Source organism: Eurytemora carolleeae, unplaced genomic scaffold, assembly GCF_000591075.1.
Source record: "Eurytemora carolleeae unplaced genomic scaffold, Eaff_2.0 scaffold202, whole genome shotgun sequence".
Taxonomy (NCBI): Eukaryota; Metazoa; Arthropoda; class Copepoda; order Calanoida; family Temoridae; genus Eurytemora; species Eurytemora carolleeae.
Window position 1 is genome coordinate 202,237 of NW_019396233.1, and position 18,769 is coordinate 221,005.

Consider the following 18,769-nt stretch of genomic DNA (forward strand, 5'->3'; position numbering starts at 1 on the left):
GTTAATCTTGAGATTAACAAAAAGACAGGATCAAGCATTAATCCTGATATTCAACATTCTAAAGTTTTCAGCTCTGGTTAGTAAATTTTAGGAATATGCTGAGAATATTTATTCCTGAGCTAGTACAATATTACTGCACATTCTACATACTTTTTATATTTATATATGTACTTTGCTAGTCTGTCTGTTTGTATTCAATAAACGACAAAACGGCTGAACCGATCGGGCCGAAATTTTGTGTGATACCTCACATGACCCCATGCAGGTTTCTAAATGATCATTTTTTCCAAATTTAGCCTCCAACAAAATTTGTTTGTCAAATTAAACTTTGAAAATCAACGAATTTTTTTTTTATAAAATCCGCAAACTTTTTGTTTTGTTTTTGTTTACCTTATATACAAAAAGGAAATGTTCAATTTAAATAGAAGATGGTTTCGAAGCACCCTCAAAGCCTAGTGTACACATAAATCCCAATACAAGTATAATGTACAATCCACCAATTGCATATTGCACTTAATGCAATTCTACAAGATGTATTGATCAGATAACAAAAAAAAGATGTTATCGTTAAATTGTGAGAAAAAACTTTTTTTTAAATCATCACACTAACCTAGCCCCACCCCTTCCTCCCAACAGGTTCCCTTAAATTCAGTTTCTGAACTAGAAACGTAAAGGGGAATCTCTGTCTGTATCCTCTGTAGCTATAGTAACTAAACTTGATTTATGAAGATTAGAAATCCCGCAGGAAAAACTGGAATTGGTACACTCAAACCTAAATATATCTGGATCCCTCCCCTCCCCTCTCCTCCCCCCTTCATACCTACAACCCCATTAAATTGGGAAGACTGTCATGCATGCACTAAAAAAAATAGATTTCTCATTTAAAACTGAGAAAACAACTTTGTAATGGTTGGAGAAAATTCAATATTTAAATGTAAACTATGAATGCTGGAAAAGCAAAACAGGATTTTAAACTTTAAAAATTCACTAGATCATTGACCCCAGACCATGTCAACTAAAAAAAGAAATTTTTTCTCACTTTCTCACTCTAAATTAGATAACAATCGATAAATGAGAGTGGGTGGTTAGAAGGTGGATAAAATTTGGTGGGGGGGGGGGGGGTACAGATGAAGGGCAAACAAAGGGGAGGGTGTGGCGGGAAAGTCGAATAATGAGCAGTCGTTTCTTTCTCGTAGAGAGGGAAAGACCTGGTTAACTTAACACAGACAAAAAGGTAAAAAACGCTTAAAAATAATTTGCTTGGTTTTGGTTGAAATAAGAATCGGCTGCTTACGTGAAAAATATTAAATACATGTACATATTTCAAAATTTGTACACCTGAGCATACAATACAACAAGATTTTTACTCAAAAATAAGATTTTTTTCTGTTTGGCCTTTGATCCTTTCTAGGCAGGGCGCTGCACTAAAATATATATGTATGTTAAATAAATAGAAGAGGAGAGTCGCTAGAGGAGGATGAAGTCCTTTATAGTATTCCTGGTTAGCTTGTCTGCCGCAGGTGGAAACCCCCAGGGCGAAGTCAAGACTCTTAATGATGATCCTGAAAACAGCAAACAGGTATTAATAGGAAAACAGGAACTTTTGGAGTTTTTGGAAACAGTATTTGTTTTTCAGGTGAATAATTTATATGTCTACCCCTTACCTTTTTATCATAACTTCAATTCTTTAAATATTTTAAAACTTTAAAAGTTTTTTTTGGTTTAAATCAAATTTAGTTTCAAATCTTTATTTAAGTTGAAATGTCTCCTGAACTAATCCCTTGAATTATTCCCTACACAATTTATGATATTGCTGGATAAAAACAATTTCTAATGATAGGTCCATGTAATGTTTCCAGCATTAAAAGTACTGTAGGCTCTAGTCTCAAGAGACTGGCATGTCCGATTCAAGTTTTAACATTTAATATCCTCATTCAAGTAACAATGAGGATAGTATTTATGTTTCCATGTGCCGATGTGAATCATTCTTAGCACTAAATGGAGATAATGTCCCTTTAACTTAAATTTGACCTAAAAATGAAAAACCTTAATCAAGTTAAGTTAGATTTTATTGGTCTGTTAGAGATTATACTCGGTGGAGACCTAAACATGGTTTCTGAAGATAGTATTATTTCAGCACAAAATATACTAAACTTAGATATTATTAACATAAAACATGTGCCAAATATTAGATATTATTAACATAAAACATGTGCCAAATATTAGATATTATTAACATAAAACATGTGCCAAATATTAGAAATACTAAAACTCTCGCAAAATGGGGGGAAGATGAGTATCTATATGATATATTTGGATATAAATAAAGAAACCAAGTCAAACCTATGAGTAATAAACTTAACAGTAGAAAACATCATCTTCATGAAGGGAAACCCACTCTTAACACACTTGGAGAATGAACAACTGTCAGAAATCAACAAAGAAGTCAAAAAACAAATCTATTCATCTAGAAGCAATGAGTGATAAACTTATGAAGCCACAAGGAGGAATTCTTATCTCAGAAAATGCATGGTCCAAATCAAAAAATTCAGAGAAACAAACTCAAGAGACGCCAGCTTTTGCGAAAAACTAATTGAAGCAAATGACAGAAGAGCCTAAACAAACTAAAACTACACCATGTTTATACCAAGGAATAGTCTTGTCTGTGAAAATATTATTCATAAGAATGATACAGAGTAAAGATTAATCATGCCCGTGCAGAGCAGAGAAAGCCAGACCGCTCAGTAGCTCTTTAAACATGAAGAGAATAACAATAGCAAATGCAGTCCATTATAATTTAATCAAAACCATTGCTCTTACTGGAGTAGCTATCCTCTTTGTTATCAGGTGTGGAGAATGCTTCTGGCTCAGAAAAGGAAACAAATAGCTCATGTTAAGAAATCTAGCGAGCTGGTCAATCAACCAATTGGTAAATGTTGCGTCTTCTTTCCTTCTTATTCAACAATCAGGACAACTAATATAATCTTGTGGTCAGATATGTCCTATAAAATGGAAATTAATAAATGTTAAATTATATGCTTTGTGTCTCACTAAAATCAGAAAAAAAGAAAAGAGAACTAATGAAGAAATGGAATTAATGAAGCAGCAGGAAATATGACAATACATGAAATCAGAGGATGTGAGTACATTATAGTAGGATAAAGTAGGATTAGTCGAACTGAAGGAATTAATAATATGCCAACAAAGTAATTAAACTAACACTACTGTGCCCACAACCCTTATCCAATTCTTATGCATCACATGGTAGATCGTGAATGGATATGTTCTTATGTTCCCCTTAATAAATACTTTTCCAACATTGATTACTTGCAAAGCCTTTCTTCTAATTTTGATCACACTCCAGTAAAATTAACCACAGGTAGAGCATTAAAAAATAACAGAGTATACCCAAGCTCTTTAAATATTAAAGGCATGCTAGAGATAACATTAATAGAAACTCTTAACACATTTTCCGACTACTTATGTCCTGAAACTAATAGAGAACTCATAGAAGAACTCAAAGAGAGCTGAATTGATAGTAGAACAATTTTTAATGATCTAAAATTGATGCTTTTTATAAAAGACTCAATCTCATTTGATCTTCTCTTAGATATACTTACAAATAAAAAGCTTGAGACAGTTAATATTATCTTAGCTTGTTTTTCTGACATTGAATTCTTGTGTGAAACACAACGCTAACAATTGACAATGACAAATTCTTTGAAACACTATTAAACAGTTAAACAGTTAGCAATCATTTCCAATCAAAGAAAGCATAAAAAAGAGTCAAATATTTATTTATAACACCTAATAAAGAATTAAATAGAATTAGCAATGAAGCCCCAGAACAAGATAATCCTTATTTTGAAAGACAATTATATTTAGAGAAAAACTGTTGGACATTGAAGATTTTATTAATTTACAAAATTGTGAAAAAAATCGACAATGCCATCTATTTAATAATGAGAACCCAACTCGTAGTTTTTCTAGACTAGCTAAAGCTATGAAGGTAAATGACTCTCTATCCCAGCTTAAAAAATCCAATGTTGATGGCACTACGTCTGATTTTGTTTGTAAAGACGAACAAAATAAGGAATCAATAAACCACTACAAGAGTATATACACAGTTACACCAGAAAGCTTAACAATGTTAGATGAAAAAAAATTACTGGATGATTTGTCTGAACAACATAATGTATAAATATCTCTTGAGGAACTATCTGAAGCACTTGATCAAACCAAAGTAGGATCAGCATCAGGGTTAAATGGTTGGAACTATGCAGCCCTAAAATTCTTATGGAAATATATAGGTAGACCAATGCAGAAAGGTTTTGAAAAAATGATAGAAAAAGGTATTTTCTTAACAAATTTCAGATGTGCAAGCATAAAACTGATCCCTAAAAAATCTTGCGAAGAAAAAATTAATAACTGGTGTCCAATTAGATTACTTAGCAATGTGTATTAAGTATACTCCAAGGCATACTCAAATAGTCTATAGATTAAAGAAAAATTTGGATAGATGTACTTTGTCAACGCAAAAAGCTTACTCGTCTACTAAAGTGATTCAGGAGGCAGTTTTTAATATTATAAATGTAATAGCAAAATGTAAGGATGAAAATAAAGCAATAGAACTCTTGACAATTGACTTTGCCAAGGCATTTGACACTGCTCAATATTATCATAATCATTTTCATTATATGTCTCTTGTCTAGTTGAAAGGAGTTTGCATAACACCAGGATGTGTGAAGTCAGCTGCTACTCTTCTAGAGATGATTAATCCTGAAATGGTAAACAAACTGATTTTATTCCGTTTAACCCTTTCTCTGCTGGGACACTTAAACCTCTTTAAAAAGGGGGGCATGCAGACCGTGAAATTTCAAAGAGTATCGTTTAACAGAACTCCCCAGATTCTACATTTGCGTAGATTAACACCAAGAAGTAGATAATAAAGAGAGAACAACATAGAACAAACCATACAAAATGATATTTCTTAAAAAATGTATTAATATCTACAAAATTTCTTTACTCCATTCATAAAACGGGGTTTTTGATACTGGGTTTCATGACTATACCCTGGCTTATGTTTTGTGCTCAGAGCCTGAAATTTAAAATAGTACCGTTGAACGAAACTTCCGAGTTTCCATTTTGGGGTCTTATTATTTGTGTAGATTTTGATTCAAGAGATTTGATAAAAATGGTAAGATATAAAGGATTAAATAAAATAATATATCAAAACAAAAATATCGATATCTACAAAACTACAAACCCATTTGTGAAACCCGGGTTCCAAAACTGGTTTTCATAACGATACCCTGTCTTAAGTTTTGGGCTCAGAGCCCAAAACTTAAGACAGGGTATCGTTATGAAAAACCCGGGTTTCACGGATGGGTTTAGGCAGTTTTGTGGATCTCAGTATTTTTGTTATGAAATATTATGTTATTTAGTTTCTTAATTTTTTCCATTTTTTTCGAATCTCTTAAATTAAAATCTAAACAAATGTTAAGACCCCAAAAAGGAAACTCGAACGTTTTGTTCAACGATACTCTTTTAAATTTCGGGCTCTGGGGTAGATTTTGTACGCACTACGCTGTCGAGATAATATTAAATACAGTGAGGCCTAAAAAACTGTGGTATAGAATATTTAGGCATCATGTGTATATGATTTTGTTCTAGGTAGCTTTTTAAATCAACTTATTAATTAAAAGGGTCTGTGTACTCTGCACTCTGTGTTTAATGTTCAGTGGACTATTTAAATCAAACTTTTAGTGTAACAAACGTCATCATATTTCACTGTGTTATGGGTCTTACTGTACTTTTGCAGGAACCTTAAACTTTGTTTGTTTTTAAACTTTAAAGATTTTATAAGGTTCAACAAAAACCTGAGAAGTTTTTCAAAGTGTTAACACTTGTTTTCCTTTATACATTTTTAATCCTTACAGAAAAAGAATTATGCAAACTTAGCAGAAACTATTTTTGAAATATTGGACCGCTCACAGATTGTGTGCAGTGTCATTAAAATGAAGAAAAAAGACCTTTGCACCCGCCTGACGGATTCAGGGTGGGGGGCGTACGCCCCTGAGATTTCAGAATATCTTCTCAATAGCACCTGAGGGAAAGAAACCCAAGAGAAAAAAAAATAAAAAAAATATCCATCTTAAAAAAAATTTCGCCTGCGCCGTGTATTTTGGTTTCTAAATCTTGTTTTTTGTTTTGTTTCCGAAATATATGTAGCACTTAAATCCTGTATCCGCCCCTGCCATTCATTATATATTTGTGCTGGGTACTCTAAACATGGGGGGGGGAGAAGTTGATGTCTTTATACTTGATACTTTGCTTTTGTAAAAAAAAATATTTTTTATAATTCTGTTTAGGATCCTTGTGAAGACTTTTATGAGTTTGCGTGTGGAACTTTTATTAAAGAAACGACTATTCCTGATGATAAAACTAGTATAGGTAAATAATTACTATTATTATATTTTAAAAATAGAAATTGTTTTTTATTTTATTATTCATAGACTTATAGCTCGCAGGCATAGATTAATTAACAATAACAGATATAACACTAAATGTCGTCTTTTCAAGATTTTTGTTCACAATAATCCTGAGGCAGAGGCCAAAAGCAGTTACGCGTATACTATCTTACAGTCTTGTAATTCAACGCTGCCGTGGAACTGCTTAGGGCTTCTGCCTCAGGGTTATTGTGAACGAAAAACCCTTAAATCTTAAAAAGACGACATATAGTGTTCTATTTGTTATTATTAATTAATCTATGGTCACAGGGAAATAGATTTTCTAACTTCTATCTGCATAACATTAAAAATGAGTATGTACATTTTACCAAGGTTATAATGAAAGGCAAGTCATTTAAGAGGTGTGCGCATCTTTTGTACTGCAATGTACTATCTCTGAGCGTTAATGTAAACACAAGACGGATGTCGAAGCCTGACATGGGATCCATCTTTCACATAAAAAAATCAATGAAGTATTCTGGTCATGGGAAAGTATTATGTGAATTATCAAAATTATCAAAATTTAATGCTTTTAACCTCCTCGGATACTTAACGAACATTGATGCATCTATTCTTGATTACAAATTCCGCCCAGAGAGAACTGTTTTCAATATGTACGCAGAGTACACGCAACTGCAATTAACTTGCCTTGCATTAAAACCTTGCATTGTACAGGGTTACCCACAAAGGGTGAGGCTTAAATAACGACCCTAAAATATTCGCTTAAATGAGCTAGTTCAAAATAAATACCTTAAATACCACATTTATTTACATTAAATATCAAAACACATCAAAATCAGGGAATAGGAATAAAGGGAAAAAAGGAAATGGCGCTGGTCTTGCATGAGAAAGCCAATCGAACTGCTTTGCAGACAAGTTCGGTAAACCTTACACACACTCACATGACGTTTCCGCCCCTGATCAAAATATTATGATTCTCCAAGTTTGATTCGAACAACGACGATATTTGAAACTTACTCGAAGTTAAAACCATATCTTGTACAGAATTTATGAAGCCTTTTTTTCTGAATTTAATCTTGTTAAAACTTTCTCCCAAAAAACTATATTTTCACCCCTAGGTTGTTATACTTCAAACTTGTATAGATCGTCAATATCGAATCTTATCCTGTTTGGGTAACCTTACAAGTTGCAATAAAAATCCAGTCTTATAATTGTTCACATCAAAAAAAACATATTTCTTATTGTACAGGGTGTCCCAATAAGCATGGGAATTCTGTGACGACTTTGGTATCGTCTTCGATTCATGCGGCATTTTTTCATTAACACAATTATTGCTGTACAGCTTAAACATCTAATATTGAAAACGCTTGGCCTTGAGCTTTTTAAAATGTGGTCTACAAGAAAAACTCGTCAGACGTACAGTATCGACTATTTACTTTCTTTGCCATGCATTAAATATCAGACATTAAAGACGACTTTCAAGTTATCCCTCAATTCCCATGTTTATTGGAACACCCTGTACGTAAAATGCAAATTTACATTTTTCTAACATTTTAGGATCATTTACTGTACTTGGAGAGAAACTAAACATGCGACTAAGGTCAGCATATTTCCTTTACAAGAAAGAAAAAAGTTAACAAAGGGACCGAATTTAATGCATTTGAGCTTGGTCGCTGAACTACCTTCAACTGGTTCAAATTCTAAATTACCGATTTTAAGTTTTCGTTTTATGAGGATTTGAACCTGATATTCAGGAAACTGTGAATCTAATCCTGAACCTGATATTTAGGAAACTGTTCAAATCAAGTCCTAAACCTGATATTTAGGAAATTGTTTAAATCAAGTCCTAAACCTGATATTTAGCAAACTGTTTGAATTAAGTCCTAAACCTGATATTTAGGAACCTGTTCAAATCAAGTCCTAAACCTGATATTTAGGAAATTGTTTAAATCAAGTCCTAAACCTGATATTTAGCAAACTGTTTGAATCAAGTCCTAAACCTAATATTTAGGAAACTGTTTGAATCAAATCCTAACCCTGATATTTAGGAAACTGTTTCAATTAAGTCCTAAACCTAATATTTAGGAAGCTGTTTGAATCAAGTCCTAAACCTGATATTTAGGAAACTGTTTGAATCAAGTTCTAAACCTGATATTTAGGAAACTGTTTGAACAAAGTCCTAAACCAGATATTTAGGAAACTGTTTGAATCAAGTTCTGAACCTGATATTTAGGAAACTGTTTGAATCAAGTTCTAAACCTGATATTTAGGAAACTGTTTGAATCAAGTCCTAAACCTGATATTTAGGAAACTGTTTGAATCAAGTCCTAAACCTGATGAACCGGAAGTATACAAGTCTGTGCGAAAGTACTTTTCAGCTTGTATGGATGAGGTATAAAAAACAGAAAAATATTGATAAGTGTTCAGATAAATAAAGTATAGGGCTGGGTACATTCAAGATTTATTCCTTTCTTTTAAAACCAAAATGAACAGGCTCATCAAATTACTATTCATTTAAATTAAAAATGTTATAAGCATTTGCTTGTGTTTGCCTGGCTGAGCCATTTGTCAAAATCATATTTGTTAACAAAATTAGGGTCATCACTAAAACTCTGAAAACCCCAGAATTCCAGAATGATTTCCATAACCCGTAAGCTTTTAAATCCTTTTCTGGATTAATGGGATGATACAGTACGTATGATTCCAGAAATTTTTGTGACATAACGAGAAATTTTTGTTTTAAATGACACTGAATTGCTGTGTTTCATGTTCATTAGACTGGGTTAATAACTTATCTGAAGTCCAAAAGCATTCTACCTATTAGGGTTTCCACGAAATGGCTAAATTTTTTGCGCAAAATTTGCGCTATTTTTGCGCATGAAACGCAATGAGTTTTGCGCGATTTTGAGCTAGTTTTTTGCGCAATTTGCGTAAAACCGGAAATATTTTTTGCGAAAGTTGCGCATGAAACGAAATTTTAGTTTTGCTCCATTTTTTGCGCAATTTGCGCAAAACCGCAAGTTTTACGCAAAATGTAACTTTTTAGGCAAATTGTCAAAAATTGATATTCTAAGCTTAGAATTAAACAACAGAAGATTTATTCCATACATAAATAAAATATTAACATACGAGTAGGATACCGATTATACAGGGTGTCCCAAAAAAAATGGGAATTCAGTGACGAATTCGATATCGTCTTTTTAACTAATTCTTTGATTTAGTATAGTGATACCTACTAAGAAAGCTATAATCTGTAAGAGTTTCGTCTGCTATGTTCACATTTTGTTTGTTTATGTTTTGACTGCATACGGTTATACTTAGTAAAACAAGCAAATTGCAGTATACAAACAGAGTAAACTTGTCCGTATTCACTCTTCATCTTGCGGAGACATTATAGACACATATTTACAGTCTTTTACCCCTTTCATAAAATAAACTCTAGCAGACATAATAATATTATGGCTTTTGAAATTAGGTATTACAATGCTAATTCATAACAAAGACGATATCGAATTCGTCACTGAATTCCCATGTTTTTTGGGACATCTTGTACTACACTCAATTGGTTACTTCTGCAGTTACAAAAAGTTTAAATTAAGAGACCAAAATTAATAAAATAGAAATCAGAGAGTGTGAAACTTGGCAATATTTTAATCCTATTAAATATTTTCAAGTGATCCTTAAAAGCTTTGCCTAATCAAGTATGAATTATATTCTGAAATTTTTTAAATCAAATTTCTGAAATCTTTTTAATCTCATATAAAATAATGCAAGATAGTAACCAATGCCTGAAGAATCCACTTTTAGGAAATATGAATGTCCAAAACTAAAATTATCAAGAAAATTGTGAGATTTGAACTCATCTAACTGTCATTGGTCAATTATGTAAAAGTGACCAATAGGAAGACATTCTAAAACAAGATTCTTCCAGAATTGAATTATAAGAAACACACACCGTCACCAACCGTTTGATTTTTTACAAAATTGCGGTATTGCGCAAAACTCTAGTTGCGGAATTGCGCAAAACTTGAGTTTCGCAAAAGCGGAATAAGGCAATTTTGCGCGAAATGACTTTTGCGAATGATTGCGCAAATTGTTTTTTTTTCGCGCAAAACTGATGCGCAAAGAAAGAAAAATTTTGCGTTTCGTTCCGCAAAAGTTGCGCAAAAGTTTTGCGAATGGAAACCCTACTTCCTATATCACAGTTATGTGTCCAATCTGAAGTTGTACATAAATAAAACTTAATTTCAAATTTCTTTTCTTTTCTAGGATAATATTGAGGAGACAGGAAGACAGGAACTGCTGAGAATAATAAATGAGCTTGGCGGTTGGCCTACCCTGCAGGAGGATCAGTGGAACCAAGATAACTTCTCCTTTCATGACTTAGAGGAGGTTGCTAACAGAATAGGGTTGTTTACCGGAGTCATTCTCAGTTTTGGTATTTCAACAAACCTGGACAACAGCACTAGAAGAATAATGGAAGTAGACCAACCAGGACTTGGCCTTGATCGAGAATATTTAATCAAAGGATTTGAGGATAAAGATGTCCAAGCATATTACAGTTATATGGTAGATACTGCAGTTTATCTAGGTGCTCAAAGAAAAGTAGCAGAGCAAGAGTTAAAGGAGTCCCTAATGTTTGAGTTGAAGATTGCAGAGATAACTTTACCCCAAGAAGAGCGCAGAAATACTTCAGCCTTAAACAATCAGATGACTATAGAAGAAGGTAACAAGTTGTACCCCGGATTTAATTGGACCCAACATATCAATAACATGCACAACAGCCTGGAAGTACCATTGACCTCAAATGAAGTGATAAATGTTGCAGTACCTAAGTACATAATTAAGTTAGCAGAGTACCTACCCACTGTACCAGCACGGGTGCAATCTAACTATCAAGTCTGGAGATACATCAAGAGTATCCTTTCTCTTATGGATAAAGAGGTCCGCCAGATACAACTAAAGTTCTCAAAGGCCCTTACAGGAAAGGAGGAATTAAGCCCAAGATGGGAGACCTGTGTTAAAGCTACTTCCAGTAAATTTTACTTTTACGAAGGTTCTCTGACAAATGCCATTGGTTCTATGTATGCAAAAGAATACTTCCCTGAAAGCAGTAAGCTTGTTGCTGAAGAAATGGTAAACAGTATTAAGGATGAGTTTAAACTGATGTTGGATGAACTTGAATGGATGGATGCAATAACTAAATCAGCTGCTCAGACTAAAGTGGACAAGATGGCCCAAATAATCGGTTATGCTAGAGAGATAATAAATAATACGCTCATCAATGAGTTTTATGAAGGTTTAAGTATCTCCTCTACCAGCTATCTGCAAAACTATTTAGACCTGTCAAACTACATAAGTAACTACTATATTAGAGAGTTTAGAAAACCAATTGATAACCAGAGTTGGAAAAATCGTGGCGGAGCAGCAGTTGTGAATGCTTTCTACAGTTCAAAAGAGAACTCCATTAAATTCCCAGCTGGAATACTAGATGGTATCTTTTTCAAGGATGACAGACCAAGTTACATGAACTATGGTGCTATTGGTTCAGTGGTTGGACATGAGATCACACATGGATTTGATGATAGAGGAAGTCAGAAGGATGGCGATGGAAACCTTGTCAACTGGTGGCAACAGGAGACTAAGCAGACATATCTTCAACGTGCTCAGTGCATAATAGGTAAGAATAAACATTTGAAGAGACTGTGGACAATAATTTTTCACTATCCCTAGTATTATTTCTAGTTACAATTTAATGGATACTAAGACACATTTGAAACTTGTTGGGGATTTAGTGTTAATATCAAGAATGATAGGATACCCTATAGAAAAGAGGCAGCTCACGGCCGCCTGCCTTCACTGCTCGCAATAGACATAACAAATAGATTAAACAAAAAAAGGGTAGTTTTACTATGCTAAGAACCATAGGAAAAAGTAGAAAGGGGAATAGGGTTAAGCGAATTTTTGTTTACTAATATTGACAGGATTTCTATTTAGAACAATATGGAAACTTCACTGTTGATGTTGCTGATGAGGTGTTGAATGTGAATGGAATTAACACGCAGGGAGAGAATATTGCTGACAACGGAGGTTTTAAACAAGCTTACAGGTAAACTAATGCATGACAGCAAAATATTTGTTCCTGAAATCTTTGATGGTTCCCATGGCAACTATGTCTGGTAACAAAATCTGGACTTCTGATATTTGACATTTGCATGGCGGAGACTAAATGTTTGGTACAACCTTAGAAGTAGGATAAACCTCATTGGCAAAAAAAAAATTTATTTGAGAGCTTATTAACGTTACTTTCAGCATTGAAAAACTAGTAAGAAAGCCCACAAAAAGTCTGGATAAATTTGGCTTCGTGTTAAGCAATGAAATTTCTAGACTAAACATTTTAAATTGTATAAATATTTTAAACCTAAAAGGTAAAAAAAGGCTTAATTTATGACTAATGTATTTTTATACAAATAGTAACTAGCGTCAGAAAAGTTCCCCATTTTGATAATTCTAGGGCATATGAGAGGTTAGTTAAGATGAAGGGTGAGGAGTTATCTTTACCGGGACTACCGTACACCCCTCGTCAGCTGTTTTGGCTCTCAGGAGCTTCAATATGGTGCAGCTCAATCCGGGATGAAGCCTTGAAGAGCAGAGTTCTTACTGACCCTCATTCACCATCCAGGTATCAATTTATTCTGGGCTGGGGAAATTTTCCCTCTAAGCACAACTGGAAGCACAAATCAGCTGTTTTTTTAAATAAAAGGAAGTTTTGTAAAAAAAAAAACAGAAAAAAAGAACTTAATTTTAGTAACTGTTAACAAGCGGATTAAAATAAGTACTAATGTGCTCAGGCCTTACTGTATACAGGGTGTCCAAATATTAGGGTTTCCAACTCAAGTGGATTTTAAAATTTCAATTTAAACTTTGGCATACAATAAATTGAACTTGCAGCTCCGCGCAATGAAATGGCGCAAGCGGAAGCAATCATTGCGCGCAATTTTGCGCAACGGAATTTCAATTGGAAACCCTACAAAATTTACATGAATATTGAGAAAGCACTTAAAGATCTTCTTTAATATTTGTCACAAAAAAAACACAGAATACATTTTGGAATGCCAAGGTTAGAGGTATGTGTTATTTTTTTTTAAGTAGTCTCTTATGCAACGTCATATTTAATGAAACACTAATGGTGGATGAGTGCCCTGGGAAGTAGGGGGTGCAGAGGCGCCATGATCCCCGCAAAAATGACCTCCAAGCCTCCGGATTTGCAGAATGGCCTCCATGCCCCGGGAAACCAGCTCCCAGCCTCAGTAACGTCACCAAGCCTCTCACCATTCTGTCTCCAAAAACTTTTTTTTCAAAAATTCTCAACATGATGAAATAGTTCAGAATGATACGTTAACAATTTGAATCAAATAGTGCATTTTAATTGAAATTAAAGGCTTGATTTTTGTTTTTCTAAATGTCACAAATTCCTTAAATTGTGAAGAAATATTGCAGTTTTGTAGTTTTTGTGAAATCCTTGTATTTGGGCTTTTATTGTATGCTTTAGAAAATATTGAAGAACAACTTTTTTTAAATCGAAACAAAGAATTAAAATAATCTAAAAATCTATTACATGCTATACTAACAGAATAGGGCAGCTTCGTGTCTTATCCTATTGTTTTAATAAGTTCAATTTAATTATAAATATTTAAGTATATATTGAAAATTAGAGGAGTTAGTCATTTAAATAAAAATTGATACACAGAGAGGGGGGGGGGCGTAGAAACTTGTATACTTTAGGACATAGGACAGATCCTCGTTAATTTGCATTTTTATGATAAAATGTAATGCTAAGGAATCAATAGAGTTAATATAATCTTAAAATCATGATGTCTTCAAAGATATTAGATAAGTCGTTTATAAAGGTCGTCTTTTACTCATTCCATCTTAATGTTAACTTTCACAGAAAAAACAACTTCAGATCAATTGAGTTAATTAATTTGTCAAATTTGTTGATTAGACGATTCTTTAAACTATGACTGAGTCTACTATGAAGAGATATATTTTGATATTTCTTTGTTTAAGCCAATAAAATTAAACAAAAAATAAAAACAAGAAGCGGAGACCAAAATGCTGGGCGTGGAGACAGAATGGCAGGAGCATCGAGATATTAGTAATAGAGGGGGCATCTGGAATTTTAGACTTCTTGTTGTACAGCCACTGTACACAACGACCCGATCAGAAATTCTACCTGGGGGGATCACAATTCGTAGATTAGTGTTTTAAGACATTATAGTTTGAATCCGAAGCCTACAATATTCAAGCAAAGAAAACAAGCCCATATGATTTTTGTATAAAAATGAGACATGACAAATAGAGAAAAAAAATAAAATCCTTCTCAATAACTTCTTGCTTCTTATCAAATTCTTTACTTCTGAAATCTACATTGTGCATTAACTCTTAGTAATATATGTTTCTGACTTCTAGAATGAAAAGCAATTCTCAACTAATAATAGATCTAAATTAGGTTAGACTTAATTTTAAAGTTATTGAAGAACTGAAAACTGTTGAAATATTTATTTTACATAAATGAACTTAACGTGAAACAAGTCATTTTTAATTATAAATAATCTATTGGTTTTGTAGGAGAACCAGTTTTGAAAGCTTTTGACGCAATCCATTTTTTTACATTTTTGTTCACTGCATATAAAAATTGGGTTTTTTGGATTCCAGATAACTTGTTCTATCCACTCTTTTCGTATGTTATGAAAAATTTCGAACCCGAAACATCGTTGTTTACACAATTCTTGACACTACAATATCTCATTGTTGAAAAATATTAAAATTAACTGTCCACACAATACCGTACAAATAGATGTACTTAGGATTAAACCCACTGTACTCTATGATACCAACTCAGTCATAAGGAAACATTTTTCGACAAAATTCACTGTACAGTATAAACCTAGCCAGGCAAAATTAGGAGAGTTATGCCCGCCCCCTGGGCAGGAGGCTTGGTGACGTCATGGAGGCCGGGAGACAGTTTCGCGGGGCCTAGAGGTCATTCTTTACATCTGGAGGCTCGGAGGTCATTATTGCGGGGATCATGGCGCCTCTACACCCCCTCCCTCGTTCTGGGCGTTTTCTTGCAGTGAGTTAGCTGCATCAAATTAAAGCTTCTTATCCCAAAACAGGAGGAATGTATGGTAATCCAGGTAAAGGCCACTCTTTACCCTTCGACTTAAACAATCTCTCATATGCGTTCCCAAAGGATTTTCAGAATGTTGAATTCTAGTCACACAATGATTATAATATTAAGGAGATTTTGGGACAAAGTTTTCAGAATTATACTTGGGTTTGACTAAGTCATTTCAAGGTGCATGACAGTCGGCATTCTGCTAATTTTAGGGCATATGAGAGGTTAGTAAAGATGAAGGGTAAAGAGTAACCTTTACCAGGATTACCATACACCCCTAGTCAGCTGTTCTGGATCTGAGGAGCTTCCATGTGGTGCGAGCGGGGAAAGGCCGGCTATGAGCCACTACTATTTCCCCTTCCGTGCCACATATTAGCTTTTTTCTCTTCCGGCAGCCATGAGCCACCACTATTTCCCCTTCCGTACCACCACATTTGACTCTTCCGGGCAAAACTACTTTTCTAAATGATATATTTAGGGCCTTTAAAGTCTGATTTATAAAAATCCAGCCGCGTCACTCAAAAAAGCACAACTCAAATCATTTTTTCAATTCTACTTAAGATTAATATTTTGTGTGTTGAATTCTTAAACTGTTTTACAATGAAATTTTTGACAAATTTGACTGAGTATTGCATCTTGAAATATCACAAAGTCTAATGATTATTCAATTACTGACTCATTATACTAAATCCATCTTAAAATCGCCCATTAACCAACTTTGTGATCGCTGTATGCCTCCCAGATTTGCTTTTTATACATAGTATGATGGGTTCCCACAAAGGATGAGACTTTAATAACTGTATGAAACTCTTTATTATCGTCTCTCCGAAGGTAAAGTTTGGTCTCCAGTCTTTAACGTGATTTTTCATAGGTGGGCTTAATAATTTGACAAAGAAAACAAAATGATAAAAGAGGCAAAGGGAATCATCAATTTGAAGAAAAATAACGTAATGAAATGGTTGAGACAAGTCTCATCCTTTGTGGGTAAACGAAGTACTTTTTTATGCATGGAAATGACGTTACTTAGAGAACAAATTCTGAAATGAATTTTATTTCATCTGTTCTAATCTTTGATTGAAGTAATATGTTTTTTATTAGATGCATAATAATCTATTGCTAAAAAAATCTTACAAATTTTCTAAATCTGAACTTTTTTTGCATTAAAACTATGGCTTCAATCAAAGATCAAACTGAATTCAATCCAGAATTGTGTTCTTTAAATATTTTCCTTGTCCACAAGAATACAAGTTAAGCAATATAGCCGAGGCTCATGGCGGCTTGGGTGTCCCTCCCTCGCAAAACAAGTTTAAAACCTTTCTCTCAATACAATTTCCGAATCCAACTGATGGATTTTTTTAAGGTTTCGTGTTAATGGTTCATTTCGAAACCAGAAGGAATTCAGCAAGGATTGGAATTGTCCTAGAGAGTCTCCGATGAATCCAGAGAAAAAATGCACTGTATGGTGAACTTCAAATTCAAATTAACCAGGGGCGTACACTTACAGTCTACAGTCGTAATTCCAAGTGACTCTCCATGTATAGAGAGTGTGATGTCCGACTATCAACGGTATTTCTAATTCAAAAATGAGAAGACGACCGTCATTTCGCTGTTCAAGGATCTCGTAAAGTTACTTATTATGTAAATTTCTAAATTTCATATGCAATTCTTTCAAATTTTAACGAGTTATCGGATATTCCATTTTTTCTAATTACAGGGTGTCCCAGGAAACATGACAATTGATGAAAAGTTTTAATGTTTTCTTCCATAATTAGTTAAGTTGTTTGATATTAAAGAGAATGATGAAAAAATTTATTACAATGTAATATATATTTGAGAAAAAGATGTTTTAAACGAAATGACATGCAAAATGTCTTTAATACCCAATATAATATATGGAAGAAGACATTCAAAACTATTCAACAACTTTCATGTTTAGTGGGACACTCTGTATATTAAAAGAATTACTAGAGGATTGTATAGTAATTTCATTAAAACCTCAAGATCATTATTATAAAGACTAATTGATCAAGGTCATTATTATAAAGACTAATTGATCAAGATCATATTATTATAAAGACTAATTGATCAAGATCATTATTATGAAGACTAATTGATCAAGATCATTATTATGAAGACTAATTGATCAAGATCATTATTATAAAGACTAATTGATCAAGATCGTTTCATAACACAACTAATGTGTTCAACTGATAATTTAATTATCAAAACGACATGTCGGTCTTACACTGAATTTAGATTATAGATTACACATTTTGAATTTAAATTTTAAAAATAATCATGCTTAGTTTAATCACACTTGTATGTAAACGTTTTATGTATAATAATAAATGAACATTTAAAGGCTTATAATAATTTTTAAAAAATAGTTACTTAACTTTATTTAGCCTTTTTTTGTATGCAGGGTTCCATCAGACTGTGAAGACGACATTTACGCAATCTTGTGCGTTATGATGTTATAATAAAGCAAATTTAGTAGCTTGAAGTTCAAAATATGAGCTGAAATAGCGATTATTATAGCAATACGTTGAAAACTACTTACGATTTGAATTTTGATTTATATTAAGATGTTAAACAGCATGGATACACATAAACATAGAAGTCAAAAGATGATGTAAATTAAAAAAAATTCTCTTTGATTACTTGTAAACTTTTATTACGAAAATATCTTGTTCTATCAACCTTAAAAGGTCGTCTTCATTTTATTGATATAATCGCCTACCACTGTAGATCAAAATGTTATTGCTGTGAATCTCAGGTAAGCATTAATTTCCATTTATTCAGACCTACAAATTAATTACATTCCTGATATCTCCTAACATAGTTAACTTTAACTGAGAGATTAAGCATTTATCTTCAGATTTACAAGGGAACCAAACTGGATATCGAGATCAAGTGTTCAAGATTAACAATGTTCATACAAATCTTATGTCAACTACCGGTTATTGGGTTTGCTCGCATTTTTGCAATTCTCTGAAAAACAGGTGATAACGATGATTTAATTTTCATAAGTAATGTCAGGTGTTTTAAATTCAATTTAAACGCTCAATGATCAAAAATCATAGAAAGTATTTGGTAAAACTAAAGGTTTAAAAGAAAG

The 18,769-nt window shown here is 33.3% G+C and overlaps 1 protein-coding gene across 1 annotated transcript; it reads left to right on the top strand.

Annotated features, from left to right (window-relative positions):
• The first annotated feature begins 1,163 nt into the window (after positions 1-1,163).
• On the top strand, positions 1,164-17,366 carry LOC111698826 (neprilysin-2). The gene is made up of 10 exons (XM_023469270.1): positions 1,164-1,234; positions 1,455-1,579; positions 4,713-4,787; positions 6,372-6,453; positions 8,028-8,070; positions 8,778-8,862; positions 10,740-12,150; positions 12,468-12,579; positions 12,985-13,152; positions 17,012-17,366. The coding sequence occupies exons 2-10, from the start codon at positions 1,478-1,480 to the stop codon at positions 17,115-17,117; spliced, it is 2,184 nt and encodes a 727-aa protein (XP_023325038.1). The 5' UTR covers positions 1,164-1,234; positions 1,455-1,477; the 3' UTR covers positions 17,118-17,366.
• The last annotated feature ends 1,403 nt before the right edge of the window (positions 17,367-18,769 follow it).